Source organism: Phalacrocorax carbo, chromosome 22 (genome assembly GCF_963921805.1).
Source record: "Phalacrocorax carbo chromosome 22, bPhaCar2.1, whole genome shotgun sequence".
Lineage (NCBI taxonomy): Eukaryota > Metazoa > Chordata > Aves > Suliformes > Phalacrocoracidae > Phalacrocorax > Phalacrocorax carbo.
The window spans coordinates 7,093,958-7,114,026 of NC_087534.1; the positions used below are offsets into that span (position 1 = coordinate 7,093,958).

Consider the following 20,069-nt stretch of genomic DNA (forward strand, 5'->3'; position numbering starts at 1 on the left):
GAGTACTGGTTCCCATGCAAGCAGACATGCTGTCCTGTGCTATACGTGTGCTAGTGTCTGTATGACCAGTGTGCCTGTCCTCCAGTCAATGGCTAACCTCATGGCACACAGCACAGAGGCAGCTTACATGCAAGAAACTCGATGGTTCTTTGATCTTCACCTCTTTTTGCCTAAACAGACTCGATGATCATAAGCAACGCCTTCCCCTTTGAGGTGCTGCACTTTGGTGAGGCTAGACATGTTCCTGTGCAAAATGCTTTCAAGGGTTTCTTTGAAAAAAGTATGATCTGCTTTTGATATGACTTGGTATAGAAATAACAATATTTGGTGCTCATACAACTTTACCTGTTCAGTTGTCCAAGCAAGATTAGTCAATTATAGTAGATTTTAAAAACAGCAACAGGTTGTCCTTGACAGGTACCTCTCCTGGCATAGGCAAAAGGGGTTTCTATCTGCTAATAATGCATTCTTCTTCAATGCTTTCCAGCTATTTCATAAAGATATTTCCTGCAAAGTGACAAATAGTTGGTGTGCTGCTCTGTACACGGATGGGACGTAAATATGAAACGTCAGAAGGTCCAGAACTGGTAACACAGAGAGGGAGATCTCACAAGTGTGTTTGTGAAGAGGTTCCCACTTTATATAGTAAAATTAAATCTACAAAAATTAGTTACTGACCTATGTATTTCTACCAATATTCATTGCTTGGTCATGAGAAGTTTTACAGAGCCTAGGGCCTGGAAAGCAGCTCTGGGCTTGGAACAAAAGTTCCTCTTTGGCCTTGGCATGGCACCTTCACAAAGGGCTTGGTTTTAGAGATGATCCTCACTGTCAACTCGACATAAAAAATAAATACAGGCGAGTTTTAATGCACTGCCCCACAGCTACTCATGACAGAATGTGATCCTGCTCACTTTATGCAGAGATGTAACGTCCGTTTCAATGGGAAAGCATGGCAAGACCTGCCCTTTGGTGCCAATGCTGGCGGGCTGTCACACTGCCAGGCCATTGTCCAGAGCACTTGCAAAAATTGAGGAATGTCTTCTTGTCCTCCTGACAAGTCCCTCACTTTCAGCAGGTCCCCCAGGCCACACTGACAACCCGGGCTGGGGAGGATGGATAGGAGAAGCCCACAGCCATGTTTATTTACACCATGCCTTTTTCTACACAGGTGGGCTCATGATCTCACCAGAGTGACTTTCAGAGTCCAGGGACACTTCTGCAGCTGTTAGTCCCAACTGCAAGTGGTCCATGAAGAGAAAGCAGTAAATCCTGGCTTTGGTTTGCTTGATCTAGTGGGTACTTCCTCTGCAAAGACCTGAATCACACTTGGGACCTGGCTCTGAAATCTAAGCAACACTCCTAAATGTATTTGTTTAGTTCACGTGGATGATAGTGTGGGTAAATCTGTAAGTTTTCCTCCTTTAGTGTTAGTAGTCAGCAACAATGTGAATTTAGGCCATGTCTGCTGGGTTGGAAAGGAAGATTATCCCAAAATATGGGAAATTCATAGCTGAGTACCAGCTGTGTTTCCTTTTATAGACTTGTAGTAGCTGCAGATGGCAATGACTCTCAGCTAGTCCAGCTACCCTGTTCTGCATCTGAAGGTGTCTCATTTTGGTCCTTCATTTTGGTCACTTTCTTCCTCATCTATTGCTTTACCTGCCAGTCCATGCAGTCTCTTGGCAATCCTTGTTCTCCATAAACCAACCACATTACCCACACCTTATTTTATTTAAAAAATGCAAACTATGGAAGCCATCAAGTGTCACCTTTTCTCAAAGGAACATGTGAGTATTTAGATTTTAGTTTTCTCCTGCATATATATGAATATGCGATCGTATGCAATCATGAAATGATAGGTTTTGATTCTTTGAGAAGTAAGGAGGAGGGGTCAGCAGAACTGGTCCCTTGGTCTTCTGGAGGGCAGACTTTAGCCTGTTTAGGAGGCAGGTTGACAGAGTCACTTGGGAGGCAGTGCTGAAGGGCAAAGGGGTGCAGGAAGCCTGGGCATTCTTCAAGAAGGAAATCTCCAAGCCTCAGGAGCAGGCCGTCCCCATGTGCTGAAAGACAAGCCAGTGGGGAAGACCTTCCTGGGTGAACAGAGAGCTTTGGCTGGAACTCAGGACAAAAAAGGAGAGGTTATGAACTTTGGAAGAAGGGGCAGGCAAGTCAGGAGGACTACAGGGATGTCGTGAGGTTATGCAGCAAGAAAATTAGAAGGGCCAAAGTCCAACTAGAACTTAATCTGGCTACTGCTGTAAAAGATAAGAAAAAATGTTTCTATAAATACATTAAAAACAAAAGGAGGGCTAAGGAGAATCTCCATCCTTACTGGATGTCGGGGGAAATGTAGTGACAAAGTCAGGTACTGAATGCCTACTTTGCCTCAGTCTTTACTAGTAAGACTAGTTGTTCTCCGGGTACCCAGCCCCCTCAGCTGGAAGACACGGACAGGGAGCAGGTTAAAACCCCCATAATCCAAGGGGAAATGGTTAATGACCTGCTGCACCACTTAAACACAAAATCTATGGGGTCAAATGGGATCTATCAAGGGTACTGAGGGAGCTGGCAGAAGCGCTCACCAAGCCACTTTCAATCCCCTATCAGCTGTCCTGGCTAACTGGGGAGGTCCCTGCTGAGGTTAGCAAATGTGACTCTTATCTACAAGAAGGGCTGGAAGGAGGATCCAGGGAACTACAGGCCTGTCAGCCTGAGCTTGGTGCCAGGGAAGGTTATGGAACGGATCATCTTAGGTGCCATCACATGGCCAGCCAGTACAGGACAGCAAGGACATCAGGCCCAGTCAGCATGGGTCCTGCTTGACTAACCTGATCTCCTTCTATGACAAGGTGACCTGCTTTGTGGTTGAGGGAAAAGCTGTGGATGTTATCTACCTGGACTTTAGTAAGGTCTTTGTCACCATTTCCCACAGCATTCCTCTGGAGAAACTGGCTGCTCATGGCTCAGACGGGTGTACCCTTTGCTGGATAAAAAGCTGTTGGGATGGCCAGACCCAAGGAGCTGTAGTGAATGGAGTTAAACCCAGCTGGTGGCCAGTCACAAGCGGTGTCCCCAGGGCTCGGTGTTGGGGTCCGTTCTGTTTAATATCTTTACCAATGATCTAAGTGAGGGGATTGAGTGTGCCCTCAGTAAGCTTGCAGAAAACACCAAGTTGGGCGGGAGTGTCGATCTGCTCGAGGGCAGGAGGGCTCTGCAGAGGCACCTGGACAGGCTGGATCCATGGGCCGAGGCCAGTTGTGTGAGGTTTAACAAGGCCCAGTGCCGGGTCCTGCCCTTGGGTCACACCAACCCCAGGCAGCGCCCCAGGCCTGGGGCAGAGGGGCTGGGAAGTGCCCGGCGGAGAAGGCCCTGGGGGTGCTGGCTGACAGCCGGCTGGGCATGAGCCAGCAGTGCCCGGGTGGCCAAGGAGGCCACCAGCCCCCGGGCTTGTGTCAGCCCTGGTGTGGCCAGCAGGGGCCGGGCAGGGATGGGGCCCCTGTGCTCGGCCCTGGGGAGGCCCCACCTCGAGTGCTGGGCTCAGGTTTGGGCCCCTCGGGACAAGAAGGGCCTGGAGGGGCTGGAGCGTGTCCAGAGAAGGGCAGCGGGGCTGGGGCAGGGTCTGGAGCACAAGTGTGCTGGGGGGCGGCTGAGGGGGCTGGTGGGGTTTAGCCTGGAGAAGGGGGGGCTGAGGGGAGCCCTTCTCGCTCTCTGCAGCTGCCTGAGAGGGGCTGGAGTGAGGGGGGGTCGGTCTCTGCTCCCAAGTCACCAGTGACAGGTGAGAGGGAACGGCCTCAAGCTGCGCCAGGGGAGGTTCAGATTGGATATTGGGGAAAATTTCTTCACCAAAACAGTTGTCAAGCACTGGCACAGGCTGCCCAGAGAGGTGGGGGAGTCACCACATGGAGTCCCCCCATACTTAAAAGATGTGTGGATGGGGCTTGGCAGTGCTGGGTTAACAGTTGGACTTGATTGTCTCAAAGGTCTTTTCCAATCTAAATAATTCTCTGATTCTATGAACTAACTTGGAATGGCCACAGAAACTCAGGGATGAGGTGTGCTGTTTCTCCATGTGTTTCTTGTTGATCCTTAGGCAGAAGAGACGTAATCAAAGCTGCAGGTTTTCAAATCAGACACCAAATGTCTGTGGCTGGCAAGCTTGTCACGATGCCTCTCTGCACTTCCATCCTGCAGCCACAAGCAGCCACCGGCCTGAAATGTGTGAGGAAGCTGATCATAGCAGCGGTGCTGAGAGGGAGCTGTGTTTGTAATATTTTAATAAGCTGTCTGCTATCAGCCATAAGAGGGAGGGCTCATGATAGGGCACATCCATCCAGCTCCCCTGCATCAGCCAAAGCCCCATGCGCTGGAGGCATTGCAGCATGTGGCGACGGGAGCAGTGGCTGCCCAGCCACTCCTCCCATGCAGCAGCATGTGTTGCTGATTAAGGGAAGATTTAATACCGCTCAGCCTCTGTGAGATTCCCCGCAAGTCCAGGCCAGCTACTTGTCTTTGGATCGATCCTGATTTGTTATCTGAATTAGAGTCCACTCAAAATGAGAGTCCCACTGCTTTAGGCACTGTCTTACGCCTGCGGCAGAAGATAGTCCTTGCGCCAATGTTCTACCAGGCAGAAGGAGCCCTAGGATTGCTGCTGAGAGGTGGCCACCTTGGATAGTGTAATTCTTCCAGCGTTAGATCTTACTTGAGCTGCTGGTACCTAATTCAAAGGCAAGATGATGCTCATAGTAACACCTTCATACCAGGCTTCTTTGGGTATGTCCAGTCTGTGTGGTGGCGTCTCACTCAGCCCAGGCAGGAGTTTTCTGCAGTTTCGCTGGAGGCTGGCAAGTACTGTTTGCAAAAGATCCATTACTTCAGACCTGGAAGAGCGGATTTCTGTGCCAGGTCCTCCCATATCCATACCCAGCTCTTTCTCTGTCTTGCTGTATCATTCTTCGGAAGTTCGTTGTTTGTCTTGGTGCAATAGCCCTGTCTGGTAAATTGGGATACTAGAAGGTTTTATGATGCTTTTAGAAACCTGGAAATGACATTGTCTGGTCTGGATTTTGTAAAGAAATCCTTCTGTTTGTTCTGCTGTAGCTTGGCTTGAGTTAAGGGAGATTTCAACTGTCTGGCCTCTGCGTGTGGTGATCCTTAACACAGGCTGCAGTCTTGTAGGGTCTCGTGCCCCATGTTTCCCTAGGGTAGGCAGTGGGTAAGGCTGAGGACTTCTGCTGTACGCGCAGTTTCAGTGCGGGTGTTGCAGGTGTCACCGTGGAAGAAGTGGTCCAATCATTTAGTAGGGAGCTGTGAGGAAGGCAGTAAACCTCCTAGCAATTACTGGCATTATAATATTATAATAGTTACATATTTATCAGCAATCTGGGAAATTTTGCAGGTGGCATAAATCATAACTTAGATTAGTTAATACCAGGGCAGACTGTCAGGAACTTGTGAAGAATTTAGCCAAGCCAGAGGAGTGGGCAGCCTGATGACAGATAAAATGTGCCATCAATAAAACCAGAAGACTTACACTGAAGGCAACAACTGGAGCTACTCAGTTCACTTGACTGTGAACTAAATGCAGTGGCTCAGGAAAGGGATCAGATATCCGATTCCTGTTACTACGTACCAGAAATCCAAAAAGCAAACAAGTGAGTTTAACAAATGTCAAAACCAGTTGAAGAAATACTTGTTCAGCTGCTGTAAAGCTAACCAGGGGCGTTCTTCACCATAACGCATTACCGAGCTTCAGATTCTGGATGTTCACAAAATCAGGCTGCCTACATGTGACTTGCAAATAATAAGCGCAGCTGCTGTGCTGAGGCTGTGCAGGAGTCACATCAGCAAGGTCACATCAGCAAAGACTCTGCAGGGCAAGGTAAACTCCTGGCAGCTGTAGAAAGCAGGAGAGGAGGGGTGACTCAGCCCAACTGTGTCTCATAGTGAAGCAATGAGTCCCCCAGAAACCTGCTCTCCCTTCCTGCCTGTGAACCACCAAACTTCCTTCCCCCTCTGCTCTCCAAGGTTTTATTGTGTGGTTTTCAGCCACATGGAGATCTTGGAAGTGGCTCACAGCACTGAGAGAAAAAAATAAAAGAAGCGTCTGTGGCTAAAGCGGGTAGTCAGATATTTGTTACCTTTGTTACATTAAGAACTAAGCCTCCTAAAGCCTGCAAAGGAATAAATGCTTCATGGTTTTAGGTTTCGACTAAGTTAAAGGGAAAGAGCTGAGACAAAGCTTTCTCCAGGTTCATGTTGTCCCATTGTTGGGTTTCTTGTGACTCCTGACAGCGATGGCCTGTTTTGGGGCCATCAGGTCTCGGAATCTGGTGCTGCCTACGGTAGAACTGATGCTGCCAGGGCTGGGCCAGCTCCCCTTGCTCTGAGAAATGTTAGAAGTGGTTGCACAAAATTCAATAGGTGTGCATTTGCTAGCAGAATACAGCAAATAACTGTTCAAAAATGCATCAAATAACTGTTTTTTTACCTTTCTATGTGTCTGAAAGAACTATTCCTGAAATTCGTCTCCCCGTTCATAATGGCCGATTAGACCTGTGGGCTTCAAATCATCTTGGTATTCGGTGGGATCTGTGACACTGTAGGAGGTGTATGTTGCTAACTACAGGATTAGGAATTCCTCAGTGCTCTGGAAGAGAAGCCCAGATTTGCTGACACAAGCTCCAACTGTGGATATTAGAGAGCTCTGGTTACAGCAAACATTACCGAGCAGGAAAGTCCTTTGTCCGGGGTAAACCTTCACGTGAAGTGAGCTGTCATTGATTTCTCTTTCTGATGCAAATCATATGAGCGTATTAGACCCACAGAGAAACCAATGTCATATTGAAGTAATTATCTCCATAAACGTATTAGAGCCTTCAGTGTAGACAGATGGCATTTGCAGCAGCCTTCTCTATGTTATGGCAGTATCCCCTCCCTTGCTTTCTTCTGCGTTTGGTTTGGTATTTGCTTAGGTTACCTTTCTTTTTCTGTTTCTTTCCTCTCCCTGTATGTTTCACACATCGTCTCAGGGAGCTGTAGAACAATATCCATGTTGAAGGATGGCTCAGTCTCACAGAGCGTCAGATAAACTGCAATGTCTAATTTCAGATTAAATCACGTGTCCCTTTTCATCCAGGAAAAGCCATCCCTGATAGCTTTAATGAAGCTGGCGAAGAGACTGTTGGACACAAAGGACTTGCTTAGAGATTTCCATGTGAGAGTGTAATTAAGGGTAGTGCAAGTACAAGGCTGATAAAGGAGCGATTTCATTTTTTAAATGGCAAGGTGATTACCAGCATAGTGACAGAAAGAAAGGAGGGCGAGAAGGAAGCCTCAAATACAGATTTGAAAAGAAGGGACATGGAGATTCCTGGGTTCCTTTTGCTCTTTTTGCTGCTTTAGCATTAAGTCCCTGCCTGAATGAAGATGGGACGTTGGCCATCACTAACAATTAATTATCTGTACCATGGTGTCTGTACGGGTAAATGGGGATAGCTGGCCATACTGGGGTGGAGGCCGGCAGTCAGCGTGTGCTCTTCAGACACCAGCTCAGTCCCCTCTGGCCAAGTAATAAGAACCTTGTGATGAAGGGTGTTGGTGTTGAGTTGGGGTTTTTTTTTGCGGGGGGGAAGGCATGGAGTAGATGGCATTGCTGTGGGTTCAGTTACAGGAGACAGATTAGAGTATCTGGGCTACCAAATGGCTCTGGTTATGGTCTGGAGAACTTCTGCTGATGCTGAAGGACAGAAGTACAAGCTGTTCCCTCACATGTAGCTGTTGGACACCAAGACATGGTTATGCTGATGCTGCTACTGGTATTTCAGGCTAGACTGGGACTATCTAGGCACCCATTTTTCTCTCTCTTTAGTCTGTGTCTGAACCTGCATAGAAGATCTGTGACCCCATCACCTTAATGCATGAGCAGCTCATCATTTAAGCATCTGCTCACATCTCTCCTATGAGGCAAAGCAGTGGCTCAGCCTGCCCCTTACAGATCAGACCTTGCGGCAGAGACTGGGGCATGGGAGGAAAGGAAGGGTTTAGTCTAAAACTCACATCTACCAGGTGGCACCCACAAAGATTGTTCTGAATTTTGTGTGTGGTGTGTCCCCCAAACACCCACATGGAACTGAAAGTACCTGTACACTTCCTAAAGTGAATGAACCAAAGCGGAGCCAAGGCCCCGTGCCCTCTGCCTGGGTCCCCCTGGATCGGGGGTTCGCGCAGTGTGACTCACTAGCTTTTAAATCCACACTTGTGGGTAACTGGGATGTATTTTCTTGGATGCATCCTGTGCAGACCATGCCATTATCATCCTATCACTTCATGGCTGGATTCATGATCATTGTGTATTTTTTACTCAGTTTTAATTTTTTTTAAATTTTTTTTTTTCATTACAAATACATAGGTTTTTTAGGATTTACTGTACCTTCACTTATTAAGTGCTCAGGCTAATCCTAGTGCTGCTGTTTCTATTCAGTGTCTTTTCACTCTGGCTGCTGTTTCTCTTCGCCATTCTGGTTTGGAATAGGCTTTATTGGGGAGGTACTAAAAGGTGACTGATGTTGTGTATCATTGGATGCCCTGTTAAGATGCTTTAGAAGGCCTGATTTTCAAAGGTGGATGTTTGGAGATTTCTGAAGACCAGACATAATTTGTACTGGATAGAAAAATGAGTTGCAAGAAATACCACGCTTCAAAACTTTGGCCTCTTAAAAATCTGAGGGGACCAATTTCGTATTACCTTATTCTCCTTGTGCTGCAAGTACAGGAAATTACAGACTCCGTTTGCTAAACGGCAGGAAGCTAAATGATTTGTCTTAGTCTTACAAATATTTTTCAAACCCACATCATGTAGCCTTTCCTATGCACTAATGCATGGACAGAAAATAAATGAATATACAACGTGAGGGAAGGATGACCAATCTCATTCTCTTGGGTAAACCTAAGTCATGTATTGTGCCAAAGACAAACCAGCCTGGAGTCTGCTGTGTTTACATTTAGTGTTAGCACAATATATTTAAAAAATGGATGTTTTCTTTGTGTGTCCATTCTGGGTGTCTCATTCTAGCAGGAGTCTCTGCAGGGACCACAACTTGCAGTGTGGCATCACAGTCTTCTCGGATGGCTTTTGCTGTTGTCCCAATGGGTGGGAAAGGTTTTATCACAAGAGGTTTAGCTAAGAAGTATTTTCTCGGTACTTTGCATAGTACAGCGACAGACTGTGCGTGTTTTAAAACACACCATAGACTGACAGAGAGACAATTCAGGCAGCCAGGCTGGACTGTGACATGTTTTATCCAGACCATTATGAGTGCTTCAGTTTGTGTTTGAGGATGGGGAAAATCAGGACATTTGGGTGGCCCTGTGGCTAATCTCAGGCTTTGGGCTATTTGTTTGTACAGAGAAGCAGATGCAGGACATAAAAGCATATTCCAGAAGAGGAAGTAGGCATCTGGGAGAAAGCTTTCGAAGATATTTTGAATTTACCCTAATTACCCAGAGCTAGCAAATGGTAAATGAGACTGGTGGTGTCAATAACATGCTGAATTAATCCAGGAAAGTTGTGACTACTTTTGAGGTGGGAATCTTCTTTTTTTTTTTTTTTTATCATGACACCTGTTGCTCATAGGTACAAATCAAACGAAGAGTATGTGTATGTGCGAGGCCGTGGAAGAGGGAAGTATGTATGTGAGGAGTGTGGAATTCGCTGCAAGAAACCCAGCATGCTGAAGAAACACATTCGCACGCACACAGACGTCAGGCCATATGTCTGCAAGTACTGTAACTTTGCTTTTAAAACCAAAGGTAAGAGACAGTCAGCTCCTAGCTCCTCTGCTTAGTATATTGACTTACAAGCCTTCTTGGGGGCGCTGGCGAAGGGGAATGGAAAGCCTTCCCAGGGTCTGAAACACCCAGGAGTTGGAGGGAGGGGGATGAGGGAGTCCTTAATTGGCTGAACTTTTCAGAAGAGGACCAGTCCTGCGTTAGGCTGATGCGTGTTGCGGTGGAGAGCGCTGGCTGCACGAGCCAGCCTGCAGAAGAGCATCTGCGCCATCCTATTTGTGCTTCTTAAAGGGAATGATCCTGAAATACAGCCTCACTGGCAGAGATTTATAATCAAAACCACCCTAGAATGAGAGCAGGAGCTCCTGGGTACTGGCAAGCATCCCTGACCGAGCACATGGAGACAGTCTTCAGGTGGCTTTTTATGCTGGTGCTCTCAAGATCTGTTTGCTCTGCACATTTTCATCCTTCGCAGTTGCATGTAGCTTCAACATTTCCTATATCATATGAATAGACTTTTTCTCTAAAGACCTCCATTCCAGGACATCCAGTCATTAACGATCCACAGTCTCACTACCACCAGATGTTCTTTGCAAGTGACCTTCATCATTGCCCCAGTGGGTGTGTGAAAGAACTCGATCAGGAACATCCAGAACCACATGCAAAAAAAAAAGTCTCTTCCAAGAGACTGTGGGTGAAGGTCTTAAAAGTGCGAGAGGTGCCCAGGTCCCTTTAACTTCTCATAAGAGTCTGGCACCATGGGTTTGACAAATCTCCCCTCCATCTTTGGTTGCAGCAAGTCTTGCAATAAAGATGTCGAGTTCAGTTTCTTGATCATAGTTTGACCACAGCTATGAAATGTCCACTGCCTGTAGCTCCATCATTGCAAATCTCAGAAGCTGACACAGCTGGGAGAGGTATTTACTTAAGAAGAGCATCAACCCCCCAAAACAGGGCAACCCAAGGAAGCGGCACAGCGTGGGTGGGGAGGAGGCACTTGGGTGCTGTGTGGGCCGCGGCATGCGTGCTTACCCAGAAGTGCCGATGGAGGGCATGTCCATGCTAGACAAGTGACCCAGACACCGGATGATTCAGGGTGGGCAGTGCCTGGACCTGATGGCTTTGCTGGTAAAGCTGGTGGATGATTTCTGGGTAACAACATGTTGGTAATCACTAGGCATATGGGAGCATGGGGAAGTGATACCGAATGTGAGGCCAAATTCTCATCAGACACACGCAGCACATCCAAGCGACGGTTCTTTCTCTCCCTCCCAGCCTGGACCTATTTCTGATTCATTTTCTTTCTTTTGCCCTCTTGCTTTTGTTACTTTGTTCTGAGGTTTTCCTTTGAGAGGTGAATCCATTCAGACTCTTCCGTCACTTCACCTTGCTTTCCACCATGCTTCTCTTAGGCTTTTATCCAGGATGCTGCAATCAAACCGTCCTTTTCGCCATCTCTCTAGCTGCTCTGCTCTTCATCTCTGCTCCCTTGAAGCACACAAGCTGTCAGCACTGGCTGTGCCGATTGCACGTTACAAAGAGACACTTGCCTCCAAGGGACTTCCCTTCTTTAGCTTTGCGGGAGACTTGCATGAGGAAGGCAGCATGGAAATGCTTCCTTCAGAAAAAAAACCCAAGCTGGGATTTGAATGCAAAACTATCCATTTGCCGATGGATGCATGAGGGGGCAGAACTTCCCCGGATCAGTAATTTCAGGACAATTAGTTGCATGATGGTAACTTGGAATTGCATGAAAATGGCTCTTGGTGGCAGGGGCTGACAGTCAGAGCCTTGGCTGTGTCCCGCGGGCACGCTTATACTCCATGTAACTTTACAGCACTTGGGTAAATGCTGTTTGCTTTGCTGATGGAGACACAAGGATCTTTGGAAGAGTTATTGGAGAGTGAGAAAAAGATCAGCCTTGTGTGCTGATAAAATCATCAGTTAAAGTCCAGTTAGAGAATTGTTGCTGTTGGTGAGGGAGCGTGAACCAGAGGTCCAGGAGGTTTGCAGAACTGGACGTTTCACAGCTTATTTTGCAGACGTCTAGAATAAGTTTGTTTGTGCCCTGATTCATTAGAATCCTCCTTCCTGGTGGGCAGTTTTGCAACCACGGTTAATTGCAGAATGGAGAAGCTGGAGCTCTCGCTGCCGGACTGCACTTGCAAAAATATAAGCTGAGTTGAAGCTCTTTTAGAAATCAGCTTTCCAAAGTTAATTTTAGCCTTCAGCGTAAACTCAAGGGGGATATCTGTGGAGCTGTCTTCATGTTGGCTGTGGTAGATCTCTCCAGCATGATCTAATGCTCTAAACTCTCAAGTAGGCTGGAAGCAGTTAAACCTTTTTTTTATTATTATTTTTAATGAGGATCTTTATCTGGTTAAAATGTACCTTCTCCCCTCCAATCCCGACCCCAGAAAATCCATATCTGTGTTCCAAGAACTGGGAAAAGTTTTGCAAGTGAAAGAGCTTTAAGTATTTTCCTCTTTTCACTGATTATGCTGCTCGTCTGCTTTTTGTGCATTTCTGTTGCTGTAGGCGAAGCTGTTCCTTTGGGTTACAGAACTGCAGGGAAATATTTTTATTATTATTTTAAAGCAAATCCATGCAATTTTTGTGTGCTCACTTAGCTGATGGAAACAGCAGTCTTGGAAAGTTGGTTTGTAAAGATTTATTTGATTTTACGTTTCTGGACCAGATATAAACGTGTCTCTCTAATGAGGTGTCGCTACCTCCTCCGAAGTAGCGCTCTCCTAAGAGGTTTGTTACTGTGGCCTCCAAGAGGTTGTTTAAAAGAAGTTAAGCAGCTTCTTCATTGTTTTCTTACCAGGAAGGAAATGAAGAAAAAGTTTCAGTCTAACAATTTTCCCTTTCAGGAAGGTCGGGGAGGCTTTTCCCTTGACCACCTTCCCAGAGGGGACGCGGGGACCACCAGCCTTCCCTTGTCACCCATCCCCGGGCCCCTGGGGGAGTCGCAGCCCCTTTCTTCACTCCTTCTCTTGGGTGACTGGGGATGCGGGTCAGTGTTGGCACATCAGTTCCCCTCCTGTGCAGACATTATCCCTTTCCACACCTATTCTCTGGTCTCGTTCAGAAGCACATCAGACTCTCACGTCCTGATTACTTAAGATTTCTTAAAATTTCTGGACGAAGTGTATGGAGCAGCTCGCTGTGTCGATCCTGCTGCCTTTGCTGGGAGGTCAGAAGGGACAAGGAGCTTCGTATTAATTTAAAAGATGCTTGTGTAAAGGACATCAGTGCCTGTTGGCTGAAGATGCCCATTTGATAGTCTAGTCCACTCACAGTTTCCAGACACCAGACTTCTTCGTGTCCTCAGCCATAGTCTTCCTTTAATAAATTAGTTTGCAGTTCCTTTAAATCAGCACATGACAGGCACTGAGGTTATTGAACAGGTTAATATATTAAATGCATTACCCCCTCAGCCCTTAAAGGCAAGGTTATGGCTGCACAGTTTATTATTATTACTGCTCTAGCAGACTCAGCGCTCTGCTAAGCCTCCTCTGGAAACTACAGAGCAGGTCCAACTGGCGGAAAGCTCCAAAAGAATTAACTGCTGTTATAGCAGGGCAGATTGATACATAGATTTGCAAAATGTCCCTGCACGCTGTGTGTGCTGGGACCCTTCCTTCGCGGCTGGGAAGAGGGGAAGGGTCCGAGCGTCCCTGAGGAGCCACTGCTGGGAGGAGGCTTTGGTCCCCCGGCTCCTCAGGATGCCACAAACCTCTGGTGGGGTGAGGACGGTGGTACTCAGGAATTTGCCGCCTGCTCCCTTATGCATTGTGGCGTGAGACTTGTTGCTGGGAACAGAAAATGGTGCAGTGGTCCAGACAGGAGATGAAACACTGTGAGCAAAAGGGCTCTTTAACTTAGCAGGGAAAGGTAAAAAATAAAAAAAGGAATGAGGGCTGGAAGTAAAAGACTGGCAAATTCAAGTGAAATATTAGTTGTTATTTTTTTAAACAGTGCAGCTATTAAGTCTCAGCACAAGCCTCAATGGGAAATATGCTAATTCTCTGTATTTTGAAATCTGCAAATCCAGCCTGGTTACCTTTCTGGAAGATTAGTTTTTGGTTAATGCAAGCTGATAGGCTAGATCCAGGTGATGGCTAATATTTTATGGTTTGTATCAATATGGGCAGGCAGGCTAGATGTTCAAATTCCCTCCTTTAATCTTTAAGTCAATAAGTATAAAAGATAATAAAAATTTTAAAAATTGAAATCTTTTGCCCAATAAATTATATAAATTAAAGCTTTTCTTCTCATAGAGTCTAACTTGGGGACATTGTCTCCATGCCAAGACCTAAATCAAGGCCTGTGCATTACTTAAGTCACACATAAAACCTATTTCAAGGGTTATCTGGGATGAAAAGTACTGGTCTGTGGCTGCTTCTCCGCGTGCGAGTGCGTCTCACAGCAAAATGGAAGCCGGCTAGTCATAGAGTAGCTGTTTCTCTGCTTGAATGTTATTTTAAAAGAGGAATATGAAAGTACTTAAGCCCTGGAAAGCTTTCAATGTTTGTATCACAATGTCGCCTTGGATGCTGAGATCATGCAGTTGGTCATTCACTGGGGTTTCTTTTGTTGTTGTTTTTGTTGAATTGTTTGCATTTAATAGGAGAAATAGCACGGTGTGAGCCCAATACATACAGGATAATTTTTCCAGGAATCTTAATGTTTCTGTTCCCTACATTTTGCTTGAACTCCACCACCTTTAAAATATGGTAATGGATATTCTGAAGAACTATTTTCCCTTTTTAAATTTAACTGGGAAATCACTTCTAGTCCCTATTAAGCTGCTTTAAGAGCTTTTGGAACACTAGAGGTTTGGCTTCCTCAAAACAACACAAGTATTTAAGCTGCTTTAAGTCTAGAATAAGAGCCCACAACATCAGAAGAGCTTAAGCAGCCGGTAATACATAGTTATGAGCAGGCGTAATGAGAGCTGTGCTGATACTGCATCTACTCCTCCAATGCAGCAACAGCTGGGGTGGGGCCACAATTTCCACTGATTCCTGAATTTATTTAAATATAGCCAGTTTATTTCTGGGCGCTTTTTGGTAAACAATCCTTAGCGAGGGCCACTTACCTGCTTAGGATTCAATACAACTGTTCTGCTATTTAAATCCAGCTTCCCTGCCTGCTAGCTTCTCTCTTGCTCCTTCAGATATGTTTTTTCCACTGTTTCCAAGGAAGCAATGTTATGTGGGTTTGGGGTTGTTTTTTTTATTGGAAGCCAGAACTCTGTAAGGCAACAAGTAGCTGTGAGTCCTTCGTTTTACAATTCATATCCAGCTTTTACTTAGCCAAAGTGGTGTTGATTTTACTGGAAGTTTGCCGAAGGACTTTAGCATTTAATCTTGCCAGCATTAATTAAGGGGTCTAAAAACACAAACTGTAAGAAGAACCCTGATAAGATAAATATCATTGTCCTCCAAATTGTTCCCAAGATGATAACTCAGCTTCTCAGCTGGTGTAAATAAGCCTCGAGCTTTTAACTTCCTTAAAATGATGTGAACTCGGGTCAGATGAGAATCCAGCCCCTGAGTTGCCCTTCCCTAAAAGGATAGCAGCATCCCTATTTTGTTGGAATTTCTTCTTGGTGTGCGTGCAGGGCGCTGTGCATGGAGAGACCGTGCACCAGGGGAATTTGCACCGAGAGCTTTGCAGGCTTATCTTGTCCATCAGCGCGTGCGGGTATTACCTTATCTAACCGGATGAGAACAGAGGAAGATGGGAAGTGGAGCAGAATGAAGTAGAAGGGGAAAGAAAGCAACGCTTGCTACAAATTTGTCCTTTGGTGTTTTGCACCACCTCATTCACACAGGAGCTCTTGCCTTTGCCTGTGCAGCGCCTTCCTGCTCACGGCTGTGCAGGCAGCCTGGGCGGGGAAGGAGGAGAAGCAGCCATGGCATTGCCTTGCACAAGGACAGTCGCCTCCAGTGAAAGAAAATGCAAAAAGGAAGTGACACTGATGGCTTCTGGCGGAGCTTGTCACCCCGAAGTGTTGCTCAGGGTGGAGCTGAGTCAAAGCAGAGGTGCGACGAAGTGATGGGCGGAGAGCTGCAGGGGGGTCCCCGTGCCTGCCCAGCTCCTGCAGCGGCAAAAGGGAGAGCGAGCTTGCTGCCAGCAGCGCCGGAGCTACGGCAGCGGGGAGGGCCTGGGCGTGGAACCACCCTTTCGACGTCTGAAGTGGCCAAGGTGGCCGCTCTGTGCCTCTGAGGACCAGAGTACAGGGTGGCTGTGGCCTTGCCCAAAACACTGCATGCAACAGCCCCCGCCCCTGAGTAATTAATGTTAAGCCCTCCCGGTTGAGGCAAAGCCAGACGCATGCAGCACAGCGAATTTCTGGGCTTGTTTCAGGGATGTGGTAGCACCAAAACGCCTGGTGTCCCCCCTCACCCTTCCCCCCATGGGGATCACAGCTGAGGTGCCACAGACCAACAACCCCCTGCTCACACCAGGCATTTACTTGGGCTTGTTTTCTGTGTTTATCATCATTGGAGGGAAGCTAGTTAGGGAATGTGCTGTGGTAACTGAGCAAAGACGGGTCATTTTTGCCAGCCAAGATGTGATGTGCCATGATGGACAGGCAGCAGCAGCAGGGTTTGATTTCGACAGACTGAGTCAGTTTGTCTTTTTGCTAGTTAGGGCCAAAATTAAATTCCAGTTTCATGAGGCCACGATTTGGACTCGTTGGATGCTTTTTGGTGAAAGAGTTTTTCACTTTAAAACAATGGTGATTCACTGGAGCCAGAGGTGTCCGGGAGAGCGTGCCCTTGTCTGACTGGGTGTCTTTGGGTCCACAACAAAACTCCTGGTCCAAGTGGGGAGAGAGAGGTGTCATTTGGAGCAAGGACCTGAGCCAGGCTGGCCTCATCCTCATACCTGAGTGTCCTAACCATGGGGCTAAGGCTATTTAGGCATGAAGTTTTAAAATAATAAATCTCTCTTATTGGAGCTGTTTTGTTGCATTTAAATTATTCAATATCCTTTGAATCCACATGCTAGATGGGTGCCAGGTACACAAGGATATATAGTCAGCCTTTGTCTCTCTTGGTCTTTCCTGTTGGAGCTATTCCATTTCATATAAAATGGGGTAAATAAATAATTCATGGGCTAAAGAGAAACTGTCTTGGTAGCTGGATGGTTATGGCACTCTTCTGAGATGTGAGGGCATCACGGGTAATTCTTTGCTCCAATGAATAGTTGCTTATTTATTTATACTATCTGGAGCAGCAGGAGGAGAGGTTGATAGAGGCCCTCTATGCTCCCACCCAGCTCAGGGGCCGGGGGACTCCGTGGATTACAGGATGTAAGCGGAGGGACCTCAGTCCTCAGCTGAAGGGTATAATAAAGTGTGAGAATTCGTTTCTTCTTTTCTTCTTTTCTTTTTTTTTTTTTTTTTTTTTTTTTGTGAGAGAAACAAGCCTCCTGTTCAGCATTACTCTCAAGTGTTAGCTAGCAGGAAGACCGATGGCACGTCATATTGCTGCAGTGAATTTGGAGTGCTCAGCCGGCTCCTGGGCTGTGCTAGGAGGTTGAACAGCCCGTGGTAGAGCTTCAGCAAGGGCCCAGGTTTCTTCTCATCATCAGCTCAGCCCATAAGGAGGTGTGGGAGAGGAAAGGGAAAAATGTGACATTTTCTATTTCTCCTACCCTTTCTTTTTCTTACCTTTTCCCCCTCAGCAAAGGTTCCCCTTTGTTCAGTGTTTCCCTTGGTATAAGAAGGGTTAATAACTGTCTAATTAACCTGCCTGTAATTTGGGAGTTAGAATTCGAGAGGTGCCCTGTGTGGCCAGCAGGGCCACGACTTATCCCATCACACGGTCCCAGAGCAGTATCCCACGCCCCCACATCCCAGACCCCCCCTTGCAGGGGCTGCTCTTTCCTCCCCAGCCCCAGGGAAGCCCCGTTAGTGCTCAGCAGGTTTTCCCGGTGCTGCCAGACCCTGGTGCACAAGGCTTCAGAGGGTGCCCGTGACTCCTCCTGCTCCAGGGAGATGAGAACTTTTGCTTGGCATTTTGGTGCATGCCAGAGCGTCTGAGCCATCCTGCTGTGGGAGAGGGCGACTGTAGGGTTTTCCCTGTTGCTGGCACCTCGAGCCCTCATTTTGGTAGTACCAGGCTGACCCGTGGTGCTGAGGAGCCCCTCACAGGTGACCCTGGGTGCTGGGATGATGTGTTTCTCTTCCCTACTTTCCCACCATTGTTCTTTCCTGCACCATTACAGCTGAAAGCAATGCAGGGCTTTTCTTCCCCCCAGACCCAAATGCGTACCCCAACAGTTTTTTCAGGTTGCACAACACCCGAAAAGTCACACAACCCTGCCAGCACCTCGTCTTCCACCCCAGTACAGCAGCAAAAGGAACAAAAGGGAGAACTACGCTTGAGTCATGGAGTATTTGCAATGGATGTTGGTTTGGGGAGAGTCAGAGGCTGCCTTCGTCCGGTTCAGAGCCAAACCATTAACTTGTTACTGCTGAGCTCACAAAAGAAAAAAAGAAAAAAAGCAAAAAGAAAAAAAAGAGCCATATTGACCAAAATATGTTTTCTGCTTCTTTTCAGGGAATCTGACTAAACATATGAAGTCAAAGGCCCACAGCAAAAAATGTCAGGAGATGGGCGTGTTGGTATCTTCACTGGTGGATCTGGAAGCCGAAGAAGGTAAAATCTTTCACATTATAAACCTGCTATTGCTGCTAAGAAAGAACAGTGTCCATTCAGGCAGATGTGCTCCACCAATCATCCTTTCAAAGATGTGGAACAGTTTTGTTCACCCCAGGCTCCTTCCAGCACCCAAGGGGGGATTTCTGCTTGCATGGGGTGGGTTACGGGGCCATCCTGGGAGGCTGCATCCGTGGGACAGTCTGTGAGCCCGTGTCTCCCTGCTGGGGTTGTTCATCTTTGTCTGAAGTATTTTGGCTGGCTGAAGACAGAGGAGAGAAGAAACAGATGGGTAGGGAGCATCCTGCGTTCAGCCCAGCACTCTGCATGTGGGCTATATCCATAATAATAAGCGGTGGATCCGTGGCGTGAGAAGGTGCTTCTTATTTTTTCCGGGGAATCTAGCAGGGAGTTCAGGAACCCGACTGCTGTGCTCTGGAAGAGATGCACCCCCGAGGATGCATTGCATGAGGCTGTGAACCTCCACTGCATGCACAGGCTGGTGGGTGAAGGAGAAAAATCGGTCCTGGCATCCTTGGTTATGATCTGACAGCGTATTTTACTGGCGCTGAAGTGCTGATCGTGAGCGCAGGGGTGACCCTTGGTGCATGGCCCGTGCAGGCTGTGGTGCAGAGGGGATGCGCTCCAGCTGTACAGGAGAACTGATGATTCAGGGGATACCTTCCTCCTGAAAGGCCTCCGGAGGATGACTTTTCCATCAGGATCGTATTCTAGGGAGCTGCCCATCTTACTGTATTTGGCTGACCCCAGGAGACTCCGAGGCACCAGTGCAAACCTGGGCTGCGTCTGGAGGGACTGGTGCACACATGAGCTGCTCCCACCTCTGCAGGCAGGCCCAGCCGGGACCCTGCACCACTGCGGGGGAGCTCAGCGCACCGGGATGGGGTGTGAGCAGCACGGGGGCAGCTGCCTCCCTCATCCCTCATGGGTCTTTTCCATGTGTAGGGTGAAGGTCAATCACCCAGGTCAGAAAACAATCTAGGATATTCCTCAGTAGGGAAAGAACCAGCAAAACTAAAATAACATGGTGCTATGACATTTAATGGCATTATTCTGAGTGCTTTACAAGAAGACACATTTACCCTGACTCCCCTGCTAATTTCTTTCATCTGCTTATGCACAAACACACACACACAAAGTCTGTCCAAGGCTCTGTAAATTCAGGAGTCTGTCTGTTCTTCGAGAAGGATGCATGACTCTCTTAGTTAGTAATTTCCGCCCTGGTTTATAGTATCTGCAGCTGAATTTCCCTGAAGTCATCCCGAGAAGCAGATCTCCTCCCGGGAGGCTGGGCAGCATCAGGCGGGAGTGTGGTGACCATAAGCACTCCCGTCTCCATCAGAAATGTTGAGGGAAAGGTGAGAAAGATCTCCAAGCTGGGAGATGAAGGAACATGGGGAATTCTCCTGTGTACTTATCTGTTTGAGCTAGAAAATGATTTTTTACCCAAATTATTGGAGGCTGTGCTCTGACAGCTGTGAAGGGTTAGGTTATGTGTCTCCAGGGAACAGTTAGATGTTTTTATGACTGTTATTCTGTTTCCTTTAGCAAGACCCTGAGTATTCAGGGCTG

General features: G+C 47.2%; 1 protein-coding gene across 2 annotated transcripts in view; it reads left to right on the forward strand.

Annotated features, from left to right (window-relative positions):
- Positions 1-20,069, forward strand: part of HIVEP3 (HIVEP zinc finger 3) — a 116,783-nt gene that overhangs the window by 85,628 nt on the left and 11,086 nt on the right. For both annotated transcript variants that reach the window (XM_064471201.1, XM_064471203.1), the window contains 2 exons: positions 9,638-9,813; positions 18,378-18,476. In XM_064471201.1, the coding sequence (XP_064327271.1) occupies positions 9,638-9,813; positions 18,378-18,476 (275 nt within the window). The remainder of the gene's footprint in view (positions 1-9,637; positions 9,814-18,377; positions 18,477-20,069) is intronic.